This window comes from Argopecten irradians, chromosome 4 (assembly GCF_041381155.1).
Source record: "Argopecten irradians isolate NY chromosome 4, Ai_NY, whole genome shotgun sequence".
Lineage (NCBI taxonomy): Eukaryota > Metazoa > Mollusca > Bivalvia > Pectinida > Pectinidae > Argopecten > Argopecten irradians.
In genome coordinates this window covers 9,141,861-9,162,272 of record NC_091137.1, presented here as the reverse complement: position 1 = coordinate 9,162,272, position 20,412 = coordinate 9,141,861, and the positions used below count along the sequence as shown (strand labels likewise).

The 20,412-nt window shown below is 34.6% G+C and overlaps 1 protein-coding gene across 2 annotated transcripts in view; it reads right to left on the bottom strand.

The window, feature by feature from the left end:
• Positions 1-20,412, bottom strand: part of LOC138320532 (uncharacterized) — a 28,818-nt gene that overhangs the window by 1,498 nt on the left and 6,908 nt on the right. Inside the window, exons 2-9 of one of the 2 annotated variants that reach the window (XR_011208207.1) lie at positions 15,301-15,393; positions 11,252-14,328; positions 10,731-10,873; positions 10,044-10,335; positions 9,525-9,667; positions 7,316-7,413; positions 3,532-4,674; positions 2,651-2,851 (exon numbers count right to left, since the gene is read on the bottom strand). Coding sequence is in view for 1 of the 2 variants with exons in the window: in XM_069263555.1 (XP_069119656.1) it covers positions 14,164-14,328; positions 15,301-15,393; positions 19,654-19,731 (336 nt within the window). In the remaining variant the exon portion in view is untranslated. Of the gene's footprint in view, positions 1-2,650; positions 2,852-3,531; positions 4,675-7,315; positions 7,414-9,524; positions 9,668-10,043; positions 10,336-10,730; positions 10,874-11,251; positions 14,329-15,300; positions 15,394-19,653; positions 20,092-20,412 lie in introns of those variants that run through there. The other variant, XM_069263555.1, reaches the window with a different exon arrangement.

Below are 20,412 nucleotides of genomic sequence, written 5' to 3'. Positions count from 1 at the left end.
AAAACTCTTTGATTAACGCTGTGACTGGAAACGATTTGTACTTGATAGAATAAGGAACAAGTAATAAAATGTTGAAATTTTGAAACAAAATAATAAGCTTTATGGAATTAGGGACAGTAGATCAACAAAATATTTTGTAATTTATATCATTGAGATTTTGTATAAAAATATTGTGGAGACAGTACCAATTGTACAAAATAGTTAAATTATCAAAGAGACCCAGAGAATATGTACCACTGAATTTCCTAAAACAAATACTGTTCTAGTACTGTATGGAACCTGCCTCAAAATTCTCACTCATTGCTCATATACATTAAACTACCATGATCATCATTGATGCTGTCTCCCTCTAAAGAAAATTAAAAACAAATAAAGATGAGTCCTTAAGATGGCAGCTTCATGATAAGGGAGACAACTTGTCTAAATTCAATGTATTTATTTCAAAATAACAGTTATAACCTCCATAATCTAACTCTGCGAATTTTTGTTCACAATATATAGATTAAATAATGTTATTTAATTTAGGATTAACGATATTGACATTTAAGTGATATTTAGAAATTAAGGAAGATAACTCCTTAATTGAAAATTGAATCGTTATCAATGACAATGTTATGATCCCTGCTAATACTTGGTCTTGTGTCAAAAATTTAATTTTTGTTTTTAAAAAAAAAGTTATATTCTAGAAGACAGATGATCATAATAGCTAGCTCAAGCCAGTATTTGTAGAAGAATGAAATTTGAACACTTATTTCCAATACTTTCAATTAATTTTATTTGCTTTCAATGAACTTACTTTATCTTATTAAAACATACAAATTAATCATTAATAATACAATTTAGAATTATGGTAATATTATCAACTAAAGAATATATATACAATTTTGAATTTATGGGAATACTATTACCTAAAGAATATAGGAAAGAAGTCCTTTGAGTGAGAATGTGAATTAGTAGTTTTAATGATGGGGTCAGTTCGTACGCGCCTCCCATGTCAGTCCTGTCTAGTCGTTTGTGTCCTGTCAGTTGGGAGGTTTTTCGTCAATGTCTTGTAGAGTTAGTATAAGGATTAAAGAACTTTACTTTTCTATATTCTTCAATTGAATACTATAAAGCGAATTTGGAAAAGAAACTACACTGAAAACAGCATATCAGATAGTTTGTTTACTCCAATGGCTATCTTTAAATTTTGCATAACATAGATTATGAGGGGACTTTGGAAAGTTTTCATTATAAGAATTGTTTTCAAAAATATACTGGTTAATGCAAGAGCTAAAAATGATCCTACTGGCTCTTCTAGGCTAAAACATAACATTAACAAACGTTATTATAATCTGAAATTCAAAATTAATTGAAAAATACTAATACATGTAGTTCAAAATTGGAAAATAAAAGCTGAGAAAAGAATTCAGAATTTTATCTGCAGTAATATAAATGATTATTTACACGAGAGGCTGTCCACAGATGATACTGGCTGTGGGAAGGATATTGATCTTATCAGCCAACCAAACAACTAAAATCTTTGAAATGCAGTGATACAGATACTCTGGATCTCTTGTTCCTTACTTGACAAAGTATTAATAAAAATTCAAAATAATGGTAAATAGGAAGGATTTGACTAAAAAGCTACAAGAAAATAATTTTTAAATTGGCCAATCAAATTTGGATAGTTTCAAGCTAAATGTGTGCATACAAATACATATCTACAGGAACGAAATGTTGTTTCTAATTGATGTAGGTGTAGAAAATGAAAAATAGATCTGAAGTAACACAAACATTGACACCACCTCTGGAAAACCATTAAGTCTCTTTATTTCACATAAATCTAGTTTTCTCCCTTTACCAAGTGAAGAGAAAATTCAGATCCCTATATGAAAACTGCAGTTTAATTTTACAATATAACTTTTCATGTGAGCTTTCCAGTAAATGATTCCAGAAGAAAGATTTAGAAGATTTTAGAATTGTCTGTGTTATAAATATTTACAATATGTTCTCTGTCTACAATAACTAACCTAATAGATTGTGATTGTACATACTACTAACAAAGTTATTTATTCACCAAGTACTTGAATAGTCATTTGTCATTAAAACTACAATCTGACTGAATGTAATATAAAAAAAAGATGTACTTAAAACAACATGTTGAATAAAATTGCAAAATATTTTGCAAAACACTTTTCTCATGATTTTAATTTTGCATATTATGTGTTTATTATATAAACATTATAATAATGAGATGTTAAAGATGCTCCACCGCTGACAAATGGTATTTTTTCACTATCAAAAACAGGAGCAGACGATTTAGTATTTTTCTTCATTTCCAAAAGTTACTTACTTTAGACCATTACCACCATTGAAAAGTTTGAGCTTCTAATTTTACTTCACGTTAAAATATTTAAAAAAATAATTAATTGCATCCCGAAAAAATTCCGTGCCACTATAACCTATATGGAATGAAGTATTGATTGCGCATGCACCAAAGGCGAAGTAAATTATTTTATATTATTTTTGTGTTAATTATATATATATATATAACGATTAAACACCAATTATTGTTCAAATGATGAATATCATTTATGCTCTGTCGGCGGTGGAGCATCTTTAATATAATAATATTCAGTTTTTTGGAAATAAAGACTTTTATCATTACCTGAATGGAGCTCTGTAGGTCACTAGTGGTCACTATCATGGAACTTCAGCCATTGGTTGTCTCTATCCTGTCTATCCTGATGGGTGTCGCTATCCTGTTGGTTGTCGCTATCCTGATGGTTGTCTCTATCCTGATGGGTGTCTCTATCCTGATGATTGTCTCTATCCTGATGATTGTCTCTATCCTGATGGGTGTCTCTATCTAATAAAACAAATTAATTAAAATTTTGATAATTTTAATCATTATCATTACAGACGTATTAACAAAAGAGCTCACATCTGGTGGTTTTTTAATAGGTTCCTGGTAATTAACCAGCCTTATTAAATATAGCAATGCCATTACATAACTTTTGGCCCATTTGGCCGCTTGAAATTCTCAAAATCTAGCATTTTTCTCCAATCATGATTGTCCATAGCCATCACAATAATTATAATTCAAAATCAATAAAAACAGCCAATCCATTGTTTATTCATATAGTTTATCTTGTCAAAAGGTTTGTTTTTTAAATACTTCACTCAAACCTATCCTTCCTCTTTCCAATATTCAAGACCTAATTGCAAATGGAAAATATTTTAACATCATCATGATTCTTTAGTCATTTTGTTGGTTTACCCGAAAGGTGTTTTCCGGAAAGAACTGCAGTTTAATTTAAAAATTCAAATACAACTTTTCATGGCAGTTTTTAGTGAATGAAGTCTGCTTATCACCACAAGCATCTGTTCTGGTTTTTGAAAAAAAAAAGATATTTATTTGGATTGCCTTCAAGTACGTGTCACCAAACTAAAACTTAGTCAAGAGCCTCACAGGTCACCAAAAGATGTGCTGGAGTTTTTTTTCATATTTCCTAACCCATTCCTTCTCCTTAGCAAGATCTGGCCTACCTGATTTTGGTATCAAAGGATTCTTGTTGGCTATTTTTTCTTTCCTCGAGTCTGCATGTGTTCTCTATTGCTACAGGCTTGTCTTCTTCGCCATCCGATAACCATCTTCTTGTTCAGTTGATACTTATCTTATCGAGTATGTGTTGTTGCAACTTTTGCATATGAATTTTCTGCTTCATTTAGCACTGGAAGCTGACTCATGCCAACTTACCAGCTTTGATTTGTGGACTTTGGTCACAGGTGCCCCATTGGTAATCCAGGCGGGCTTTTTGTGATGACAGTTCCATTTTCTGATTGAAAGACAAAGGTTTTACTGCAATCGCACAGTCAAATCAATGCAGTTGTCCCCAACAGCACAGCACTACCCATTTAAGTGTCCACGTTAACTATAAGTCGGAAAGGTTGCCGATAATTACGGGGACGGATTACTTATTTTCTGTCTTTCCGTCTAGAAAAGCAACCCCGCCCTAAACCGGTACACTCTAGTTTTTGTTTATCCTTTTGGAGTAGAGCATCGCTGTTAGTGACAAAAGCGGTGAAATTGCCTGCGATTGTCATAAAACCATTCTTCAATTAAATGAAATAATCATTAATTAGCCGGACTGAATTATCGTTGTGACAATGATGATCGAGGTTGGCTTTTTGTGATGGCAGTTCAATTTTTATTGAAGGACGAATGTTCTTCTGCAATCGCACAATGAATTCAATGCAGTTATCACCTACAGTGCAGCACTACCCTTAAAGTGTCCACATGAACTATAAGTCGGAAAGGTTGCCGATAATTGCGGGGACAGATTACTCATTTTCTTTCTTTCCGTCTAGAACAGTAATCTCACCCTAAATCGGTACACCCTAGTTCATGTGGACGCTTTCGGAGTGGTACGCCACTGTTGATGACAAAAACAATGAAATTGACTATGTGATTATTTTTGAACTTCCTTTCTTCAGAAAATTGAACTGCAATCACCGAGCCCGCCTGGATTATCATTGCGGCACCTGTGACCAAAGCTTTAGTCACAAGTCAAACCTAATGGCCAATCTAAGTGGAAAATAAGATGCAAATATGGCAACACAACATATATTCGATGAGAGAATTTCATACTTCACAAGAAGAGGCATCAAAAGGTAGGAGGGGTCCCCTGTCTAACAGAAGAAGCAGCAATGTCATCTTTGCTTGAGAGAATGCATGTGGCCTTATGACTTAAAGTGACATCTTAAGACACAAACATTAACACAGTGACAAATTACGTGCTTTGCAGCAGACAATATTGATAAATTCAACCACCAGCAGCGACAGCCATAAAACAATGATAAATTTACACAGCAACATTAGCACCACCCTTTCGTATTTAACCCTCTTACTAAATGAATGTTTAAATAAACTTAATATTACTTAAAAAGATCTTCAATCAGATGTACTGTATTGGACCCAATAAGCCAACAGGGCGTTTAAAAAGTTGAAAAAGTGAAAAGGTGCTTAATAAGATGAAAGTATAGTTATGTGTAGTCTAGGTCTTTATTTATATTGAAATTTAAAGCCTCAATAAGGAGAAGGGGCAGTAAAAATATTAATTTTGCTCAAGGATGCACTTTATGGTTTCTTAGCCAAAAAAAATAACAAAAAATTATCAAAATTTCCCCATTTTCCTTATTTATGTATATTTTGGATGGTAACCATGGCAGCTTAACTTGCAAGACCAGAAAACTTTCATTGCAAATAAAGGCCCACTTATACTTTTCTGAAACGGCTTTTAACTTTTAAAATAGAAATGTTTATTTTCATAACTCGGTCGTCGTCTATATGTTTCCCGCCATCATCCTAATTACAGAGTGTTAGTTACCTATCACTGCCCCAGACGCCAAACCAGCAAAATGAATCTTCACTGTTAACATAGATTACGGAAGGAATCTTGCATTTTTTGGCTTTGTAACCTCATCTTAGGCCATCAATATACATTTTCTGATGTTATTGTTGTTTAGGAAAAAAAAAATTTTGTTTCAGAAAGGCAATGGGCCTTACAACAATTTGAAATGCATGTACTAAATAACAGTTTTGCAAAACTGACAGATTTGGGGGCCAAACAGGGCCCAAACCATAGTCATTTGTTAAATTCCTACCAGAACGTGGTTTGAAAAAGTTGATTGTTGATGGCTGGACACTGGACACCAGGGTATCACATAAGCTCAGCTTGGTCCTTCGGAGAACCATCTGTAGAACTCTATTACTAGTAGCATTTTAAAAGAAGTTACCAATTGCCTCACCTCTCCCCTTCCCCAAGGATGTTTAAGGCCAATTTTGGTTAAAAAGGACTTGATGTGTATGTCATTGTAAAGTAGAAACTGGTCAAACTAGCATTCCTAGTACATGCTATTAACACTTAACTGACTAGTAAAGATGATGTGTATATCATTGTAAGTACAAGCTATTAACACTACTGACTAGTAAAGATAATGTGTATGTCATTGTAAGTACAAGCTATTAACACTACTGACTAGTAAAGATAATGTGTATGTCATTGTAAGTACAAGCTATTAACACTACTGACTAGTAAAGATGATGTGTATGTCATTGTAAGTACAAGCTATTAACACTACTGACTAGTAAAGATGATGTGTATGTCATTGTAAGTACAAGCTATTAACACTACTGACTAGTAAAGATGATGTGTATGTCATTGTAAGTACAAGCTATTAACACTACTGACTAGTAAAGATAATGTGTATGTCAGACTAGTAGAGATGTGTATGTCATTGTAAGTACAAGCTATTAACACTACTGACTAGTAAAGATAATGTGTATGTCATTGTAAGTACAAGCTATTAACACTACTGACTAGTAAAGATGATGTGTATGTCATTGTAAGTACAAGCTATTAACACTACTGACTAGTAAAGATAATGGTTGTTATGTCATTGTAAGTACAAGCTATTAACACTACTGACTAGTAAAGATAATGTGTATGTCATTGTAAGTACAAGCTATTAACACTACTGACTAGTAAAGATGATGTGTATATCATAGTACAGTAAAGCTAGTAAAGTTATAAACACTACTGACTAGTAAAGATGTTGTGTATATCATTGTAAGTACAAGCTATTAACACTATATGACTAGTAAAGATGTTGTGCATATCATTGTAAGTACAAGCTATTAACACTACTGACTAGTAAAGATGATGTGTATATCATTGTAAGTACAAGCTATTAACACTACTGACTAGTAAAGATGTTGTGTATGTCATTGCAAGTACAAGCTATTAACACTACTGACTAGTAAAGTGATAATGTATTATATGTCATTTAGTAATACAAGCTATTAACACTACTGACTAGTAAAGATGATGTGGTATGTCATTGTAAGTACATGCTATTAACACTACTGACAGTAAGATAACATAACTACTGACCAGTAAAGATAATGACATATACCCTGTGGACTTACTAAACTGATATGTACAATATTTTTGTTTATTTTGCCAAAATTTACAAACAACACAACGATCTTCGAGTAAACAGTATACAGTATATCAGTCAACAGTCAAAACTCTTTTTCCCCCCAGAGGTTGGTCCCAACACCGAGGGGGAAATAGTTTTGACTGTTGACTGATAAGGCACGAAACAAATGTTTTGTTACCTGATCCACAATCTTAAACTAATCACACCTTCTGACGAGAAAGATTTTTGTTGAAAGAATACCTGGGTCCAGCTCGCCAGTGTTTATGATTTCAACAATTGATTATGACTATGATAAGAACTAAGCTAAGCACATACAAATATTCCTTACCGGTCAACAGTCAAACTACCTAGATGGTTGTCACTATCCTGATGATATCCCGATGGTTGTGGCTATCCTGATGGATCAAAAACTTCCAGATGCTAGAGCTGTTATTAGGGTTAAAATAGGGATATCATTAGTATGGTTGAAAACATATGATATAATAAACAAGAGGCCCAAAGGGCCTGCATTGCTCATCTGTTGTTTTTTTAACTACATGTAATACACAAATGTAGAAGAAAAAATTGACCCCATAATTTGTTTAACATTGAATCTTCACCATATAAAGATGCTATCAAGAACATATGAATATGAATTATTTAACGATGAGGATGCTACCAGTAAAATTTTGAGAAGTTCCGACCAGCTGTTATGAAGAAGAAGTTAAGTGAAGTGAGCTTATATAATCAGCCAATGCATTGTCTATTTTTATAGTTAATGTTCTATTAAAATGTTAAAATGCATATCTTTTTATTCCCTCAAATACTTCACTTAAACCTATCTTTCCTCTTCCAAAATTCCAGACCTGAATGAATGAATATTTTTCTTGTAAAAGGAATTCTCGATTTTACCACAACTCTTCCAGTTGTCACAGTAGAGAATTGTAACAATTTTGAAATGAAAATTTAAGTATCCAAATAAAATTTAAACCTAGACTTTTGACTTTTACTTATAACTATAGTTTATACCAGTAAAAAACAGACAAGAATTCATAAAGTCATACATTGTATTAATCAAAAAACAAACAGCATACATGATAAGCACAAAAAGTAATTCACATGCATTATACATAAAAACTTAAAATAATACTACACATACCTAAAACTATTTGGCTTGAAGATTATCTCAGCTGCTCAAAAGTGACTAGTGATTGAGTCAAGAGGCTATGATATAGTAGCCATATATATATAGAGTTATCTAAGAACTCTTAATGATTTGAAAGTCTACGAAGGTAAACATCTCAGTACTGTCTGACAATAAGTACAGGTAAGTGCTGTCACAACGAAGGCTGTGAAATTCAGTGAATCTTAGAAACCATCAATTATATCCATCTCAAAGAGTTGTAACATCTACGAGAGTAAAAGTTACTCAATATGCGAAAGACATATTGCCACAATGAGGGCTGTGGAGCTCTCTGAGCGGATGCGTCTATAATATACTATAAACTTAACAAAATGATAAATCATGATTCAAAGAGTTGTAACATCTACGAGGGTAAAAGTTACTCAATATGTAGCCACATACTGCCACGACGAGGGCCGTGGAACTCTCTGAAACAATAGGAATAGAAAAAACTATAAATTTATATTGATTGGGGAAAAATCATAATAATGAGATGCCCAAACTGAGATAATCTTCGGCATTACCATGGCAATCATCACAAATTAACAATAAATGGTAATTACAAAATATCAAAAGTGAGGTTCAGGAGGGGATGGCGGTGGTCGATGTGTTGACCGTCTTGACGTAGTTGCTACTGTGCCTGGAACCTAAGGTCACGTGACTGGTCAAGGAAAATTGACCAACCAGATTACTGAGCTATAAATAAACGGAGCTGATCTTCACACATGATATACCGGGTACACGATATACATGAGAGCCTTGACCTAGGGGCGACAAGAGTAGTAGATATAGAAATTACCTAGATATAGATATTACTGATATAAACTAAGTTTAAATACTTAAACTTCATTATAGGTAGTGTACTACACGGAAATGTGAACAACTGAAATAAACTTTAAGATCAGGAGAAGATAACTCATATTCTCGATCCCCACACAACATTTTTGGAATTTCTATCAAAAACCATCTAGAACTGAATATTTAAGCAAAGCAATGTTCCAGATCTGGCTCAATACCATGGATATATAACTTAGTAACAAAACAAAATCATAAAGAAATGATTATAACATATTATGTCATGTATATCTGATATAACACAGAGAAAAATAAAATAAAACTTATCTTACACCCACATATTGATGTAAAGTAGTCAATTACATGATCTAACAGTGAAAGCATTACAATAATCACCTCTAAATTTACACCATCTGACTTCTAAATCAGCCCCTTCACCCAAGACCTACAGACAGTGAAGGGAGATAACTCCAATTTCACTCAACTATTCACTTGAAAAAATTAATACAACTGATAATTAAACCAAAGAATTATATAAGAGTAATATAATATATATATATAAAAGACAAATTATACTCACAAATTAATGCTCAGGTCATTTATGGAAAGGCAACTCTGTCTAGTGTTTTCATGAAATGAGATAACTTCCCTTGGCGGTGTCTCCAAGTTGGGAATAGGCTGTTAAAACTTGTCAGCCCAAAAGATACTATTTTCAAAGCACAGCTGAAAAAGAAGAAATGAATGATTAAATGACTAAAATGAATTTGTGAAAGTAGCTGATTAATGATCACAAAAAACAGAAAGTGTTTTATAGAGATTGATTAGGTTTTCATGGTCATTAAAGGATGTATCAATTACTTGTGGGAACCCAGAGTACCCCAATAAAAACCACCGACCTACAGCTTGAACCTATAATCTATTCATGACCGGTCTTAAACACTAAAGATTGAAAAAGAAGACTGTACTGGATGTCTTACAATACCAAACAACACTACCAATTTGACCAAAATCTCCTAAATTTACATTGTTGTTACCAAGACAGGAAGGCCTCTGTATTAAAAAAAATAACTTCAAATATGTATAAGTACATGCAAAATACCTTCAACATTCAATTTCGAGTCAAAAATTTGCAGATTGGGTTCAGGCAAATGGTGTCCAGTGACCCTGAATGAAGAAAACATCATATCCGGTTTTCATCCTATAGAGACCGCAGAACCAAATGATTTCCCATAGACGACAATGTTAACGTTTGCCACTGTCCAGGTTAAATGGAGTTTTCAAGTCTGGTCACCCATCATTAATTTTTGATGAAGCTCTGCTAATCACACTTTCCAGGAATGTCTGCTCTCGGGTGTCACTGTCCTTATGGTTGTCACTATCTTCATGGTATCCTGAAAATATGCAATATTTGAAATAACTATGACATCTTGACACATGGTCTTTTTTTTATTTACAAACTGGTTTTTTTATTTACAAACTTTTTTTTTTTCTTTTTTTTTTTTTTTTGGGGGGGGGGGGTTTGTTTTTTGTTTTTTTTATTTTTTTTTTTTTTTTTTTTTTTTTTTTTAATTTTTTTTCATAAAAACATATAACAATAATCACCTCTAAATTTACACCATCTGACTTCTAAATCAGCCCCTTCACCCAAGACCTACAGACAGTGAAGGGAGATAACTCCAATTTCACTCAACTATTCACTTGAAAAAATTAATACCACTGATAATTAAACCAAAGAAGTATATAGGAGTAATATGGTATATATATATAAAAGACAAATTATACTCACAAATTAATGCTCAGGTCATTTATGGAAAGGCAACTCTGTCTAGTATTTTCATGAAATGAGATAACTTCCCTTGGCAGTGTCTCCAAGTTGGGAATAGGCTGTTAAAACTTGTCAGCCCAAAAGATACTATTTTCAAAGCACAGCTGAAAAAGAAGAAATGAATGATTAAATGACTAAAATGAATTTGTGAAAGTAGCTGATTAATGATCACAAAAAAACAGAAAGTGTTTTATAGAGATTGATTAGGTTTTCATGGTCATTAAAGGATGTATCAATTACTTGTGGGAACCCAGAGTACCCAATAAAAACCACCGACCTACAGCTTGAACCTATAATCTATTCATGATCGGTCTTAAACACTAAAGATTGAAAAAGAAGACTGTACTGGATGTCTTACAATACCAAACAACACTACCCATTTGACCAAAATCCCCCAAATTTACATTGTCGTTACCAAGACAGGATGGCCTCTGTATTAAAGAAAAACAACTACCAAATATGTATAAGTACATGCAAAATACCTTCAAGATTTGATTTCAAGTCAAAAATTTGCAGATTGGGTTCAGGCAAACGGTGTCCAGTGACCCTGAATGAAGAAAATTTTCATCCTATAGAGACCGCAGAACCAAATGATTTCCCATAGACGACAATGTTAACGTTTGCCACTGTCCAGGTTAAATGGAGTTTTCAAGTCTGGTCACCCATCATTAATTTTTGATGAAGCTCTGCTAATCACACTATCCAGGAATGTCTGCTCTCGGGTGTCACTGTCCTTATGGTTGTCACTATCTTCATGGTATCCTGAAAATATGCAATATTTGAAATAACTATGACATCTTGACACATGGTCTTTTTTTTTTTATTTACAAACTAGGTTTTTTTATTTACAAACTGGTTTTTTTATTTACAAACTATTTTTTTTATTTACAAACTTTTTTTTTTTTTTTTTTTTTTTTTTTTTTTTTTTTTTTTTTTTTTTTTTGTTGGTTTTTTTGTTTTTTTTTTTTTTTTTTTTTTTCTTTTTTCATAAAAACATATTTTAATACCCCAGAACATTTGAAGGCTGCCAAGGTTGGGGCCTTGGGGTCAGCCTTTTAAATATAAACAGGTGTCCCCTCGCAGGGGGGCTTTCATTCAACGCACAATGCTTTCTTTCTCTGTCTTTCTTTCACTCTCTCTCTCTCTCTCTCTCTCTTCTTTTCCCTCTTTCTCTCTCTCTCTTTCTCTCTCTTTCTTTCTCTTTCTTTCTCTTTCTTTCACTCTCTCTCGCTTTCTCTCTCTCTCTCCTTCTTTCTTTCTTTCTTCATGTATTTAAATACATGTGGCACTTTTATACTCCCTTTCATTCCTTTGTTTTACATACAATTTATTACTATGTCTCTTCCTGTCGTCCAAGATTTAGATGGCTATGGGTGAGAGTGGGATTACCAGTGGCGATATTGGGGGGGGGAGGATGGAGGGATGGAGGGGGGAACAGGGGGGGATGGGGTTGGAGGGCAAATGGAAAATATTTACTATAATTTAACATGATAATTTATTAGGTTGACCCCAATGGTCAGGATAAAGATCATGCTTTATCCGTTATTTGTCATGGGAGGGGAGGGGGGAGGTTGGGAGGTTGGGAGGTTGGGAGGGGGGAGGGGGGAGAGGGGGTAGGAGGGCAAATGGAAAATATTTACTATAATTTAACATGATAATTTATTAGGTTGACCCCAATGGTCAGGATAAAGATCATGCTTTATCTGTTGTTTGTCATGGGAGGGGAGGGGGAAGGTTGGGAGGTTGGGAGGTTGGGAGGGGGGAGGGGGGAGAGGGGGTAGGAGGGCAAATGGAAAATATTTACTATAATTTAACATAATGATTTATTAGGTTGACCCCAATGGTCAGGATAAAGATCATGCTTTATCCGTTGTTTGTCATAACCTGTTCGTAAACTAAATTTTGAACACATTTTGAACTTCTACCAATGTAATTAGCTAAAAACGTGTCTGATATCATCTGACATGGTCCTTATCAAGAGTTATTATTCTTCAATTTTATCCGAGACCCAAAATGGCCACCAATTCCGTCATGTTGAAAACGGATTTTGAACTTCTCAAGTTCTACAAGAGCAATTTAGCTGAAAATTGTGTGAAAGGATCCCTAAATGGTCCCGACCAAGTATTGTTATTTTGCGGGTCAATCAGAAATCCAAGATGGCCACTACAGCATCCATATCTAAAATATTTTAAACTACTTCTCAAGTTACACTGGTGCAATTTAGCTGAAACTTGCATGAAATGATCCTGACATGGTTTGGAACATATGTTGTTATTTTGGGAATTAAACCAAAAAACCAAAGATGCCTGCTTTGACCCCCATCTTATAAGCAAACTTTGAACTTCTTTTCAAGTTCTATCAATGCAATTAAGCTAATGATCCTGAAATGGTCCTAACCAAATGTTTTTTATAAACACATTTTAAACTTCAAGGATGGGCACAAAAGTCATCATCTTGAAAGTCTTTTATTCAAATCTTTTCCTAGTTCTCTGGTGCCAAGATTGTCCGATGACCATTAATTAGGGACATTCATTTTTTTTTTTTTTTTTGGCAAAAAAATTCAAATCCCATGTGGGGTGATTGCCAGGTACTAGCCGCTGGCTAGGGTTTTCTCTCAATCCACCTTTGACCCTGGCATGTACATAAATGACCTTGGCTGTTAATAAGACATAAAACAAATCAAATCAATTATTTACAATTTTTTGAACAGGTCAACTGAGAGTGTACATGTAGAAAGTAGTGGTTAGAATGTTAAATACTAAATGTGTGCTGTGTTTGTGCTGGGGTAGGTGGGTTGGGTAAAGTGAGTATTGTTAGGGCCAGGGACAAAAAAAAACCTATTAACTACTTTCTGTACACTTCAGTTGAGTCAAATCCAACATTGTACACAAGTACTGATTGTAATGGGAACCATTACACATCTACCTCAAACAACTACACAGTCTTATCACTGCATGTATTCATTGTCCCTCAAAACCTTTAAGTACCAATTTTTATCTTTTTCTAGCAACTCATAAATTTTGACCAGTCAGAGGCCTTCGTTTATCACAGTATCCAAAAACATAGGAATGCTGTTCCGCATCCCTTTAAACCCCCATTTACCAATGTAGACCAAAATCGGAGACCCAAATCTAAGAACAGAAAGTGGACCCTGGAAGCCATCTTGGAATTTCTATCCCGAAAAACCCTTTATGCACACTCCCACGAGTATGTCCGTCAAGTTTCTCAAAACCCTTATGTACCTCAAACAACCCCACACTTGTGTCAGTGCGTGTGATTTAATTAACAGTGTATAGATTTTTGGGTGAGGGATTGGGATTGGGACGATTGTTGAGGGGTTACCACTTCCTCAAGCAACATCAGTCCATGGACTTTACAAGGATATTACAGTACATCACATGATGTAATCCTTGTGCCAGGCTGGTGCCCTCCTCACACGGCCAGACCTACGGACAGACACAGGGGCCGGAGCGGGTAGTGTGGCTGGCTCATCATCGACATCTGCAAGGCTAAGGCTATCCTCCCCTCGGCAGTCGAGCGTAGCAGCAAAGTACACAACCTGCAAAAACACAAGCTACATTTCAGTAAACAAATAAAAGTGCATAATGCACAGTATTTGGTAGATATTCAAGTTAGAATCTGGCCTAACCAATGATCAGAGATATCCCTTATATATTTATTTATGATTATTTAGTGGATATGAAGGATAGGAATAATCTACCCGACGGCCAAAAATATTATTTACTTATTTGTATATCGCATTGTATTACTGTTATATATATATTTTGTGATCTAGAGTGCAGAATATCCATAATTCTTCCTGATACAGTACAGTGCCAGAGATTTAGATAGTGTATATACTACCTATATGTCTCTGACAGTCTAATGAACTATTTTTTATAATATGTTTTAAACAAGAGTCCAACTCTTCGCCTACTTTACAATAATATCAAATTACATTGGTGCCAAGTCAATCTAATTAAAACACAGATTCTTAAAATCACTCTGTTACATAAATGAAAACTGAAAAGTCACTTGTCAGTTTCTAGAAGCTGGACATTTGGACAATTCTGATGGTCACCAGAAGGTCACCCCTAATGGATTGTTGCCAGATCCTTTATCAAACAGAGTGATACATGTACAGTATTCAACCCAATAAGGCGTTCAAAAATTTTAAAAAAAAAAAATAAAAGGTACTAATAATAAGACAATATTATTGAAAATCTAAACAGTTTTGTATAGTTCTGGTCTTTTTTATGCCTGGGCAATTGAAATGGAGGCTTTAAAAAGAGGGAGGGCGCTTATAGGGACATGGGCCCTTATTGGGTTGAATACGGTAATAAGGAGAGTTCAATTATAGTGTGAAAACTGTTATGTATATGTACATGTACGTACCCAGCCTGACTATGCTTTAAAGACAACATTATCTGTCTAGAAATCTTTCTAGCTACAATATTACAGCTTAAAGACACAATTTTTCACAGGAGAATATAATGTATTCTACACTTAGCGTTAAAATGTAACATCTTACCACGGCCTCCGACAGAGACAGACGCTGGCTAGCCGCAACAGCAATCGAGGTTGCCACCCGGCTAACCAGGCTAAGGCCACGGAAGGACACAGCCTACAAGATCAAGAGTGACAAAATTTCAATAGACAAATAAAGTTACATAATACACAATATTCTGCAGATATTCAAGTAAAAATCTTGTCAAACGAACTGATCTGGTATGTTTACTTGAATAAAATTAGTTGATATCAGTAAAATAAGACTCTTTTTTAAGGTGATAGAGAAGTCGGGGATAATCTACCTTAGGATCATATTTTAAATGTGTATATAATAATACATTGTGTTTGTGACCCAGAGGGTAGAATGTCTCTATCATTCATATACACGGTGATAGTATCCTATAATTCTTCCTCTCCCTATATTATATAGCACCCTTGATACTCCAGGGGTTCCAATCACTTATGATCTCTACACTCCTGGTAGTCTCTCTGTAGTCCTCAAAGGAAATATGTGTTAGCCTGTGATTTGTTCAGATTTTTTCCTCTCAGTGGTTATTCAGTTTCACTATAAGATAGTCCACGGGTGTTGAGATCGTAAGTGATTGTAACCCCTGGACTATCGGGGATGATAAAATAGTAGTTTTCTCTTATTCTGTACCTCGATAAACAGTACAGACACTGACATGCTATAATTATTTTTATTTTCTTCCAATTTTATATAACTATGTATATATATATGTAATAAAATATTACATATATATAGATATAGAAAGATAGAGAGAAAACAAGAGGCCCAAGGACCTTAAAGGTCATCTGACTACCTTGGCAATAGTCATAAAGGAAATTATTAGATATGGTGTCCATGGTCGATTAGTAACAATACATATCAGCCAAACCACATACACTGATAGAACTTGAGAAGTTCAAAATGTGTCTTCAACATGGTGGCTGTGGCAGCCATCTTGGATTTCAGATCAACACAAAAAATAACAACATTTTGTCAGAACCATGTCAGTATCTTTTCAGGCAAGTTTCAGCCAAATCGCACTGACAGAACTTATGTTCAAAATGTGAAAAGTTTACTGATGGCAGGCAATGAAGCATGATGACTATATATCCGTTGGGTCAGATGACCTTAACATATCTATTGAGCCATTAAACCGAACGCTTGCGGTCTGATACTAATGACCGCTAAAGATGATTAATATGACACAATTTTTGGCAAAGTGATAAACAAGAGGCCCAGAGGGCCTGTATCGCTCACCTGGTTATTTTAATGCTAAGTAATGTTCTGATTACAAGATCATTGTTTCTTTTCTGAAGGAATATAAAGATTTACCTCTAATTTCCCTATTGGGACCCATTCTTTCTGCTCCAAGGGGGTCAGAGCCAAAATTTATACAAACTATGTTCTCTTCCCTTAAAGTGAATAGTCGGGCAAAGAAAACCAGTCTAATGCGTTCATTGGCCTCCCAAAAGTTCTCACATACTAATACGACGGTCAAGTTCTGCTTTCCCAGTTCTGACCATTGAAATAAAGAAAAGTTGAATGCATTGAAAGCGAGGCTGCGTGGAAATGTAACCACGGACATAGTCAGCCGGGAGGACGTTTTAGGATTCCTATACTTTAAATTAATTTCTACTTCCGCAGACAGATTTTGACGAGAAAGTTTATTTTTCTATTCCATAAGAAATTATACTGGATACATTCACACCATTTTTACCGACTTTAGCCATCCTTGCCCGACTGTTCACTTTAAGGATGTTTCTGGCGAAATTTGGTTACATTCTATGCAGAACTCTATGACTAGTAATGATTTAAAGAATTTATCTCTATTTCTCCTATTGGGCCCCGCCCCTCCTGTCCCCGGGGATCAGAGCCAAAATTTATACAAACTCTGTTCCCCTTTTTCCAAGGATGTTTCTGGCCAAATTTGGTTACATTCAATGCAGAACTCTATGACAAGTAGCGATTTACCTCTTTTCCCCCTATTTGGCCCCGCCCCTCCTGCCCCCAGGGGATGTGGGGGGTGTCAGAACCAAAATTTATACAAACTCTGTTCCCCTTCCCCCAAGGATGTTTCTGGCCAAATTTGGTTACATTCTATGCAGAACTCTAGGACAAGTAGCGATTTAAAGATTTACCTCTATTTCCCCATATTGGGCCCCATCCCCATATTGGGCCCCATCCCTCCTGACCCCTGGGGTTCAGAGCTAAGATTTATACAAACTCTGTTCCCCTTCCCCAAAGGATGTTTCTGGCCAAATTTGATTACATTACATGTAGAACTCTATGGCTAGTAGCGATATAAAGGATTTGCCTCTATTTCCCAAATTGGGCCCCGCCCCTTCTGCCTCTGGGGAGTCAGAGCCAAAATTTATGGTCAGAGCCAAAATTTATACAAACTCTGTTCCCCTTACCCCAAGAATGTTTCTGACTAAATTTTGTTACATTCCATGCAGAACTCTATGACTAGTAGCGATTTAAAGGAAAATGTTGACAGACGCACCCATGACATAAGCTTAGCGGCCGGCCGGTGAGCTGATACAAAATGTAAATGATTCCCTCTGTAATCTTTGTTAACAGTGACGATTCATTTCGCTGTTTTGTCATCTGGCGCAGTGATAGTCAATTCAAACTAACCTACTGTTATGTATGGCGGTTATGATGAAGGAGGTCTTTGAGTACCACATATTGTTTCTTTTTGTCATGCTTTAAAAACGTGTTGGATCAAATAAATCTGTTGAATTCCTCCCCTTGCTTGGAAAACGCTGTTTTTGGATAAAATTGAAACTTATGGTGGATATAAAATTTTCAAAATGAAGAGAGAAGGTCTTTCAAGAATTTCAAATTCCCTAAATATTTTCTGGAAAGAGCTTATAAACATTTGGGCAGATCTGTCTGGTGATGAAATCCAAAAAATCCCTTGCAAAGTTGTATCTCAGCCAATCTAGTATAGTAATTACATAAAAACCAAAAACAATATAATATTATATAAACAATGGTGTGAAAAAGGTGTATATTTTATTGGAGACCTTGTTGAAAATAATGAATTTGTTTCATACGATAACTTTTGTATGAATTTTATGGAATTTTGAATGCAATACCTAGATCTTGGAAACAATTATTTTGAACCAAAATAATACACCACTGGACATGAAACCATGTAAACATAATCAATACTGTCATGAAAAGGGTACAATTTTTTTAATACAGTAAATGTTTACTGACTAAAGTTACAGGAGTACCAACTAAGAGTCAAGATTCCTGGCAGGACATGTTACATGTCAATATTCCCAAAGAGTCTTGGTCTAAGTTTTACTTCATTCCAAGATATATTACAGATGACACAATGTTGCAAAATTTTCAATTTAAACTTCTTCATAGAATAGTATATACAAATACCAAATTAATGCAAATTAAAATGAGAGAGACGAAAAGGTGCACGTTTTGCGAAGAGGGAAGAGAAACTTCACCTGTTTTGGGAATGCTGTCATGTACAATCATTTTTATCATCTGTTTTTTTTTATACCTTTTAAGAACAAAATATCACCATGTATAAATTGAAAAAGAAAATCCCAACAATTAGAGATTGGAAAACACATATTTTTCATTATAGAAATGTAGAAATGTGTAGGTTACATGCTTATTCAAATAAAAAACAAATTACTATAAATCAAAATTGGAACTTTATCGATAGACTTTTAGAGTAATGAAATTGGAACTTTATCGATAGACTTTTAGAGATCTAGTCACTGTGCATTAATAAATTTTCTACATTTTATGAGTGACGTCCTAGTTTTCCCGCCATTTTCGGAAAATGTGGCGTCTATAGAGGTATGCTAAAGGTAGTCCGCTAAACCTGCCCATATTATTAGGCTTTTTTTTTTTTTTTTAATTTTTTTTTTGCCTAATATATATTAGGCAAAAAAAAAATTAAAAAAAAAAGCCTAATAATATAGGCAGGTTTAGCGGACTATGCTAAAGGGTTTTCTATTTTACCCTTGTGACCTTCAGTGAATATTAAGGTCATTCATTTGATAGTTTGAGGGAGTCCTTCATACAAACATGCTACCAATTAATCTTATTTAATCGTCTGTCCATGGCATCGCGGCCTCGTTTACTAAGTATTGTTCCGACTGATTCAAAGAGTATTAAACCTCAAATTCTGGGAATTTCACCCCAGAAAGATATTTTTCTCAATCCCAGTTATTATTAATTAACATATTGATTGGGGAAAACCTCATCAGTTGTAATAACTTGTGGCTAATCCAGTGATTTTTTCAAAGATAATAAATTATGTTTAAAGTCAATAGTAACTTAAATTAACTGAGTTAATTACTCTGGACTAGGAACAAACTTTAGGTTACATACCTGTCCGCGAGCAATAGCCTCGCTTAAGCAATGAAACACAAGTTCCATGGCAATGACAAAACGGAGAAAGGATTCCATTCTTGGATCGATGCAAAAGCGTGCGTATGGCTGAGAAGGTTTCTGAGATCTGGGCCGAGAGCTGAAGAAAATTTTCTGAACCAATAATAGTCTTCGTTTCTGTCATGTGACCAGCATAGTCGTGTCAGCCAATAGGGGCAACTTCCAACTAGGTGAAAAGTAATCAACTCCGCACTACACCACTAATAAACCTACTTACATTTATATACATACATCCTCGATATTCCAGGGGTTACTATCACAGTCGTTATAATATATATTCACACCAATGAAAGCTAGCTATATATAGTAACCCCTGAAGTATTGAGGATGGAGGTCACTAGGATATATCCAAATACAAATGTATACATAAACTGTCGGTAACTATCCGTCAAACAAACGATTATTTAGATTATCATCAAATATGGGGCTCATGGAGGGTACGTTGTGGTTTCTAATATTTTGCTCATGTTATAACTAATATAACTTGAGCTAAGTCTAACTCAATTAATTATGTATGCGTCTGTGATATATGTATTGTTGCTTATATACTTCCTTTCACTGTCTTGTTTACTTGCCTCTTTTTTTTTTATTAATTTTACAACTGTATGTCGCAGAAATAGCACTAAAGCGTAAAAATAAAATTTCATGTATCATGCAATTGCCTTAAAACTTCAAAATTAATTCTATCTCTTTACAAAG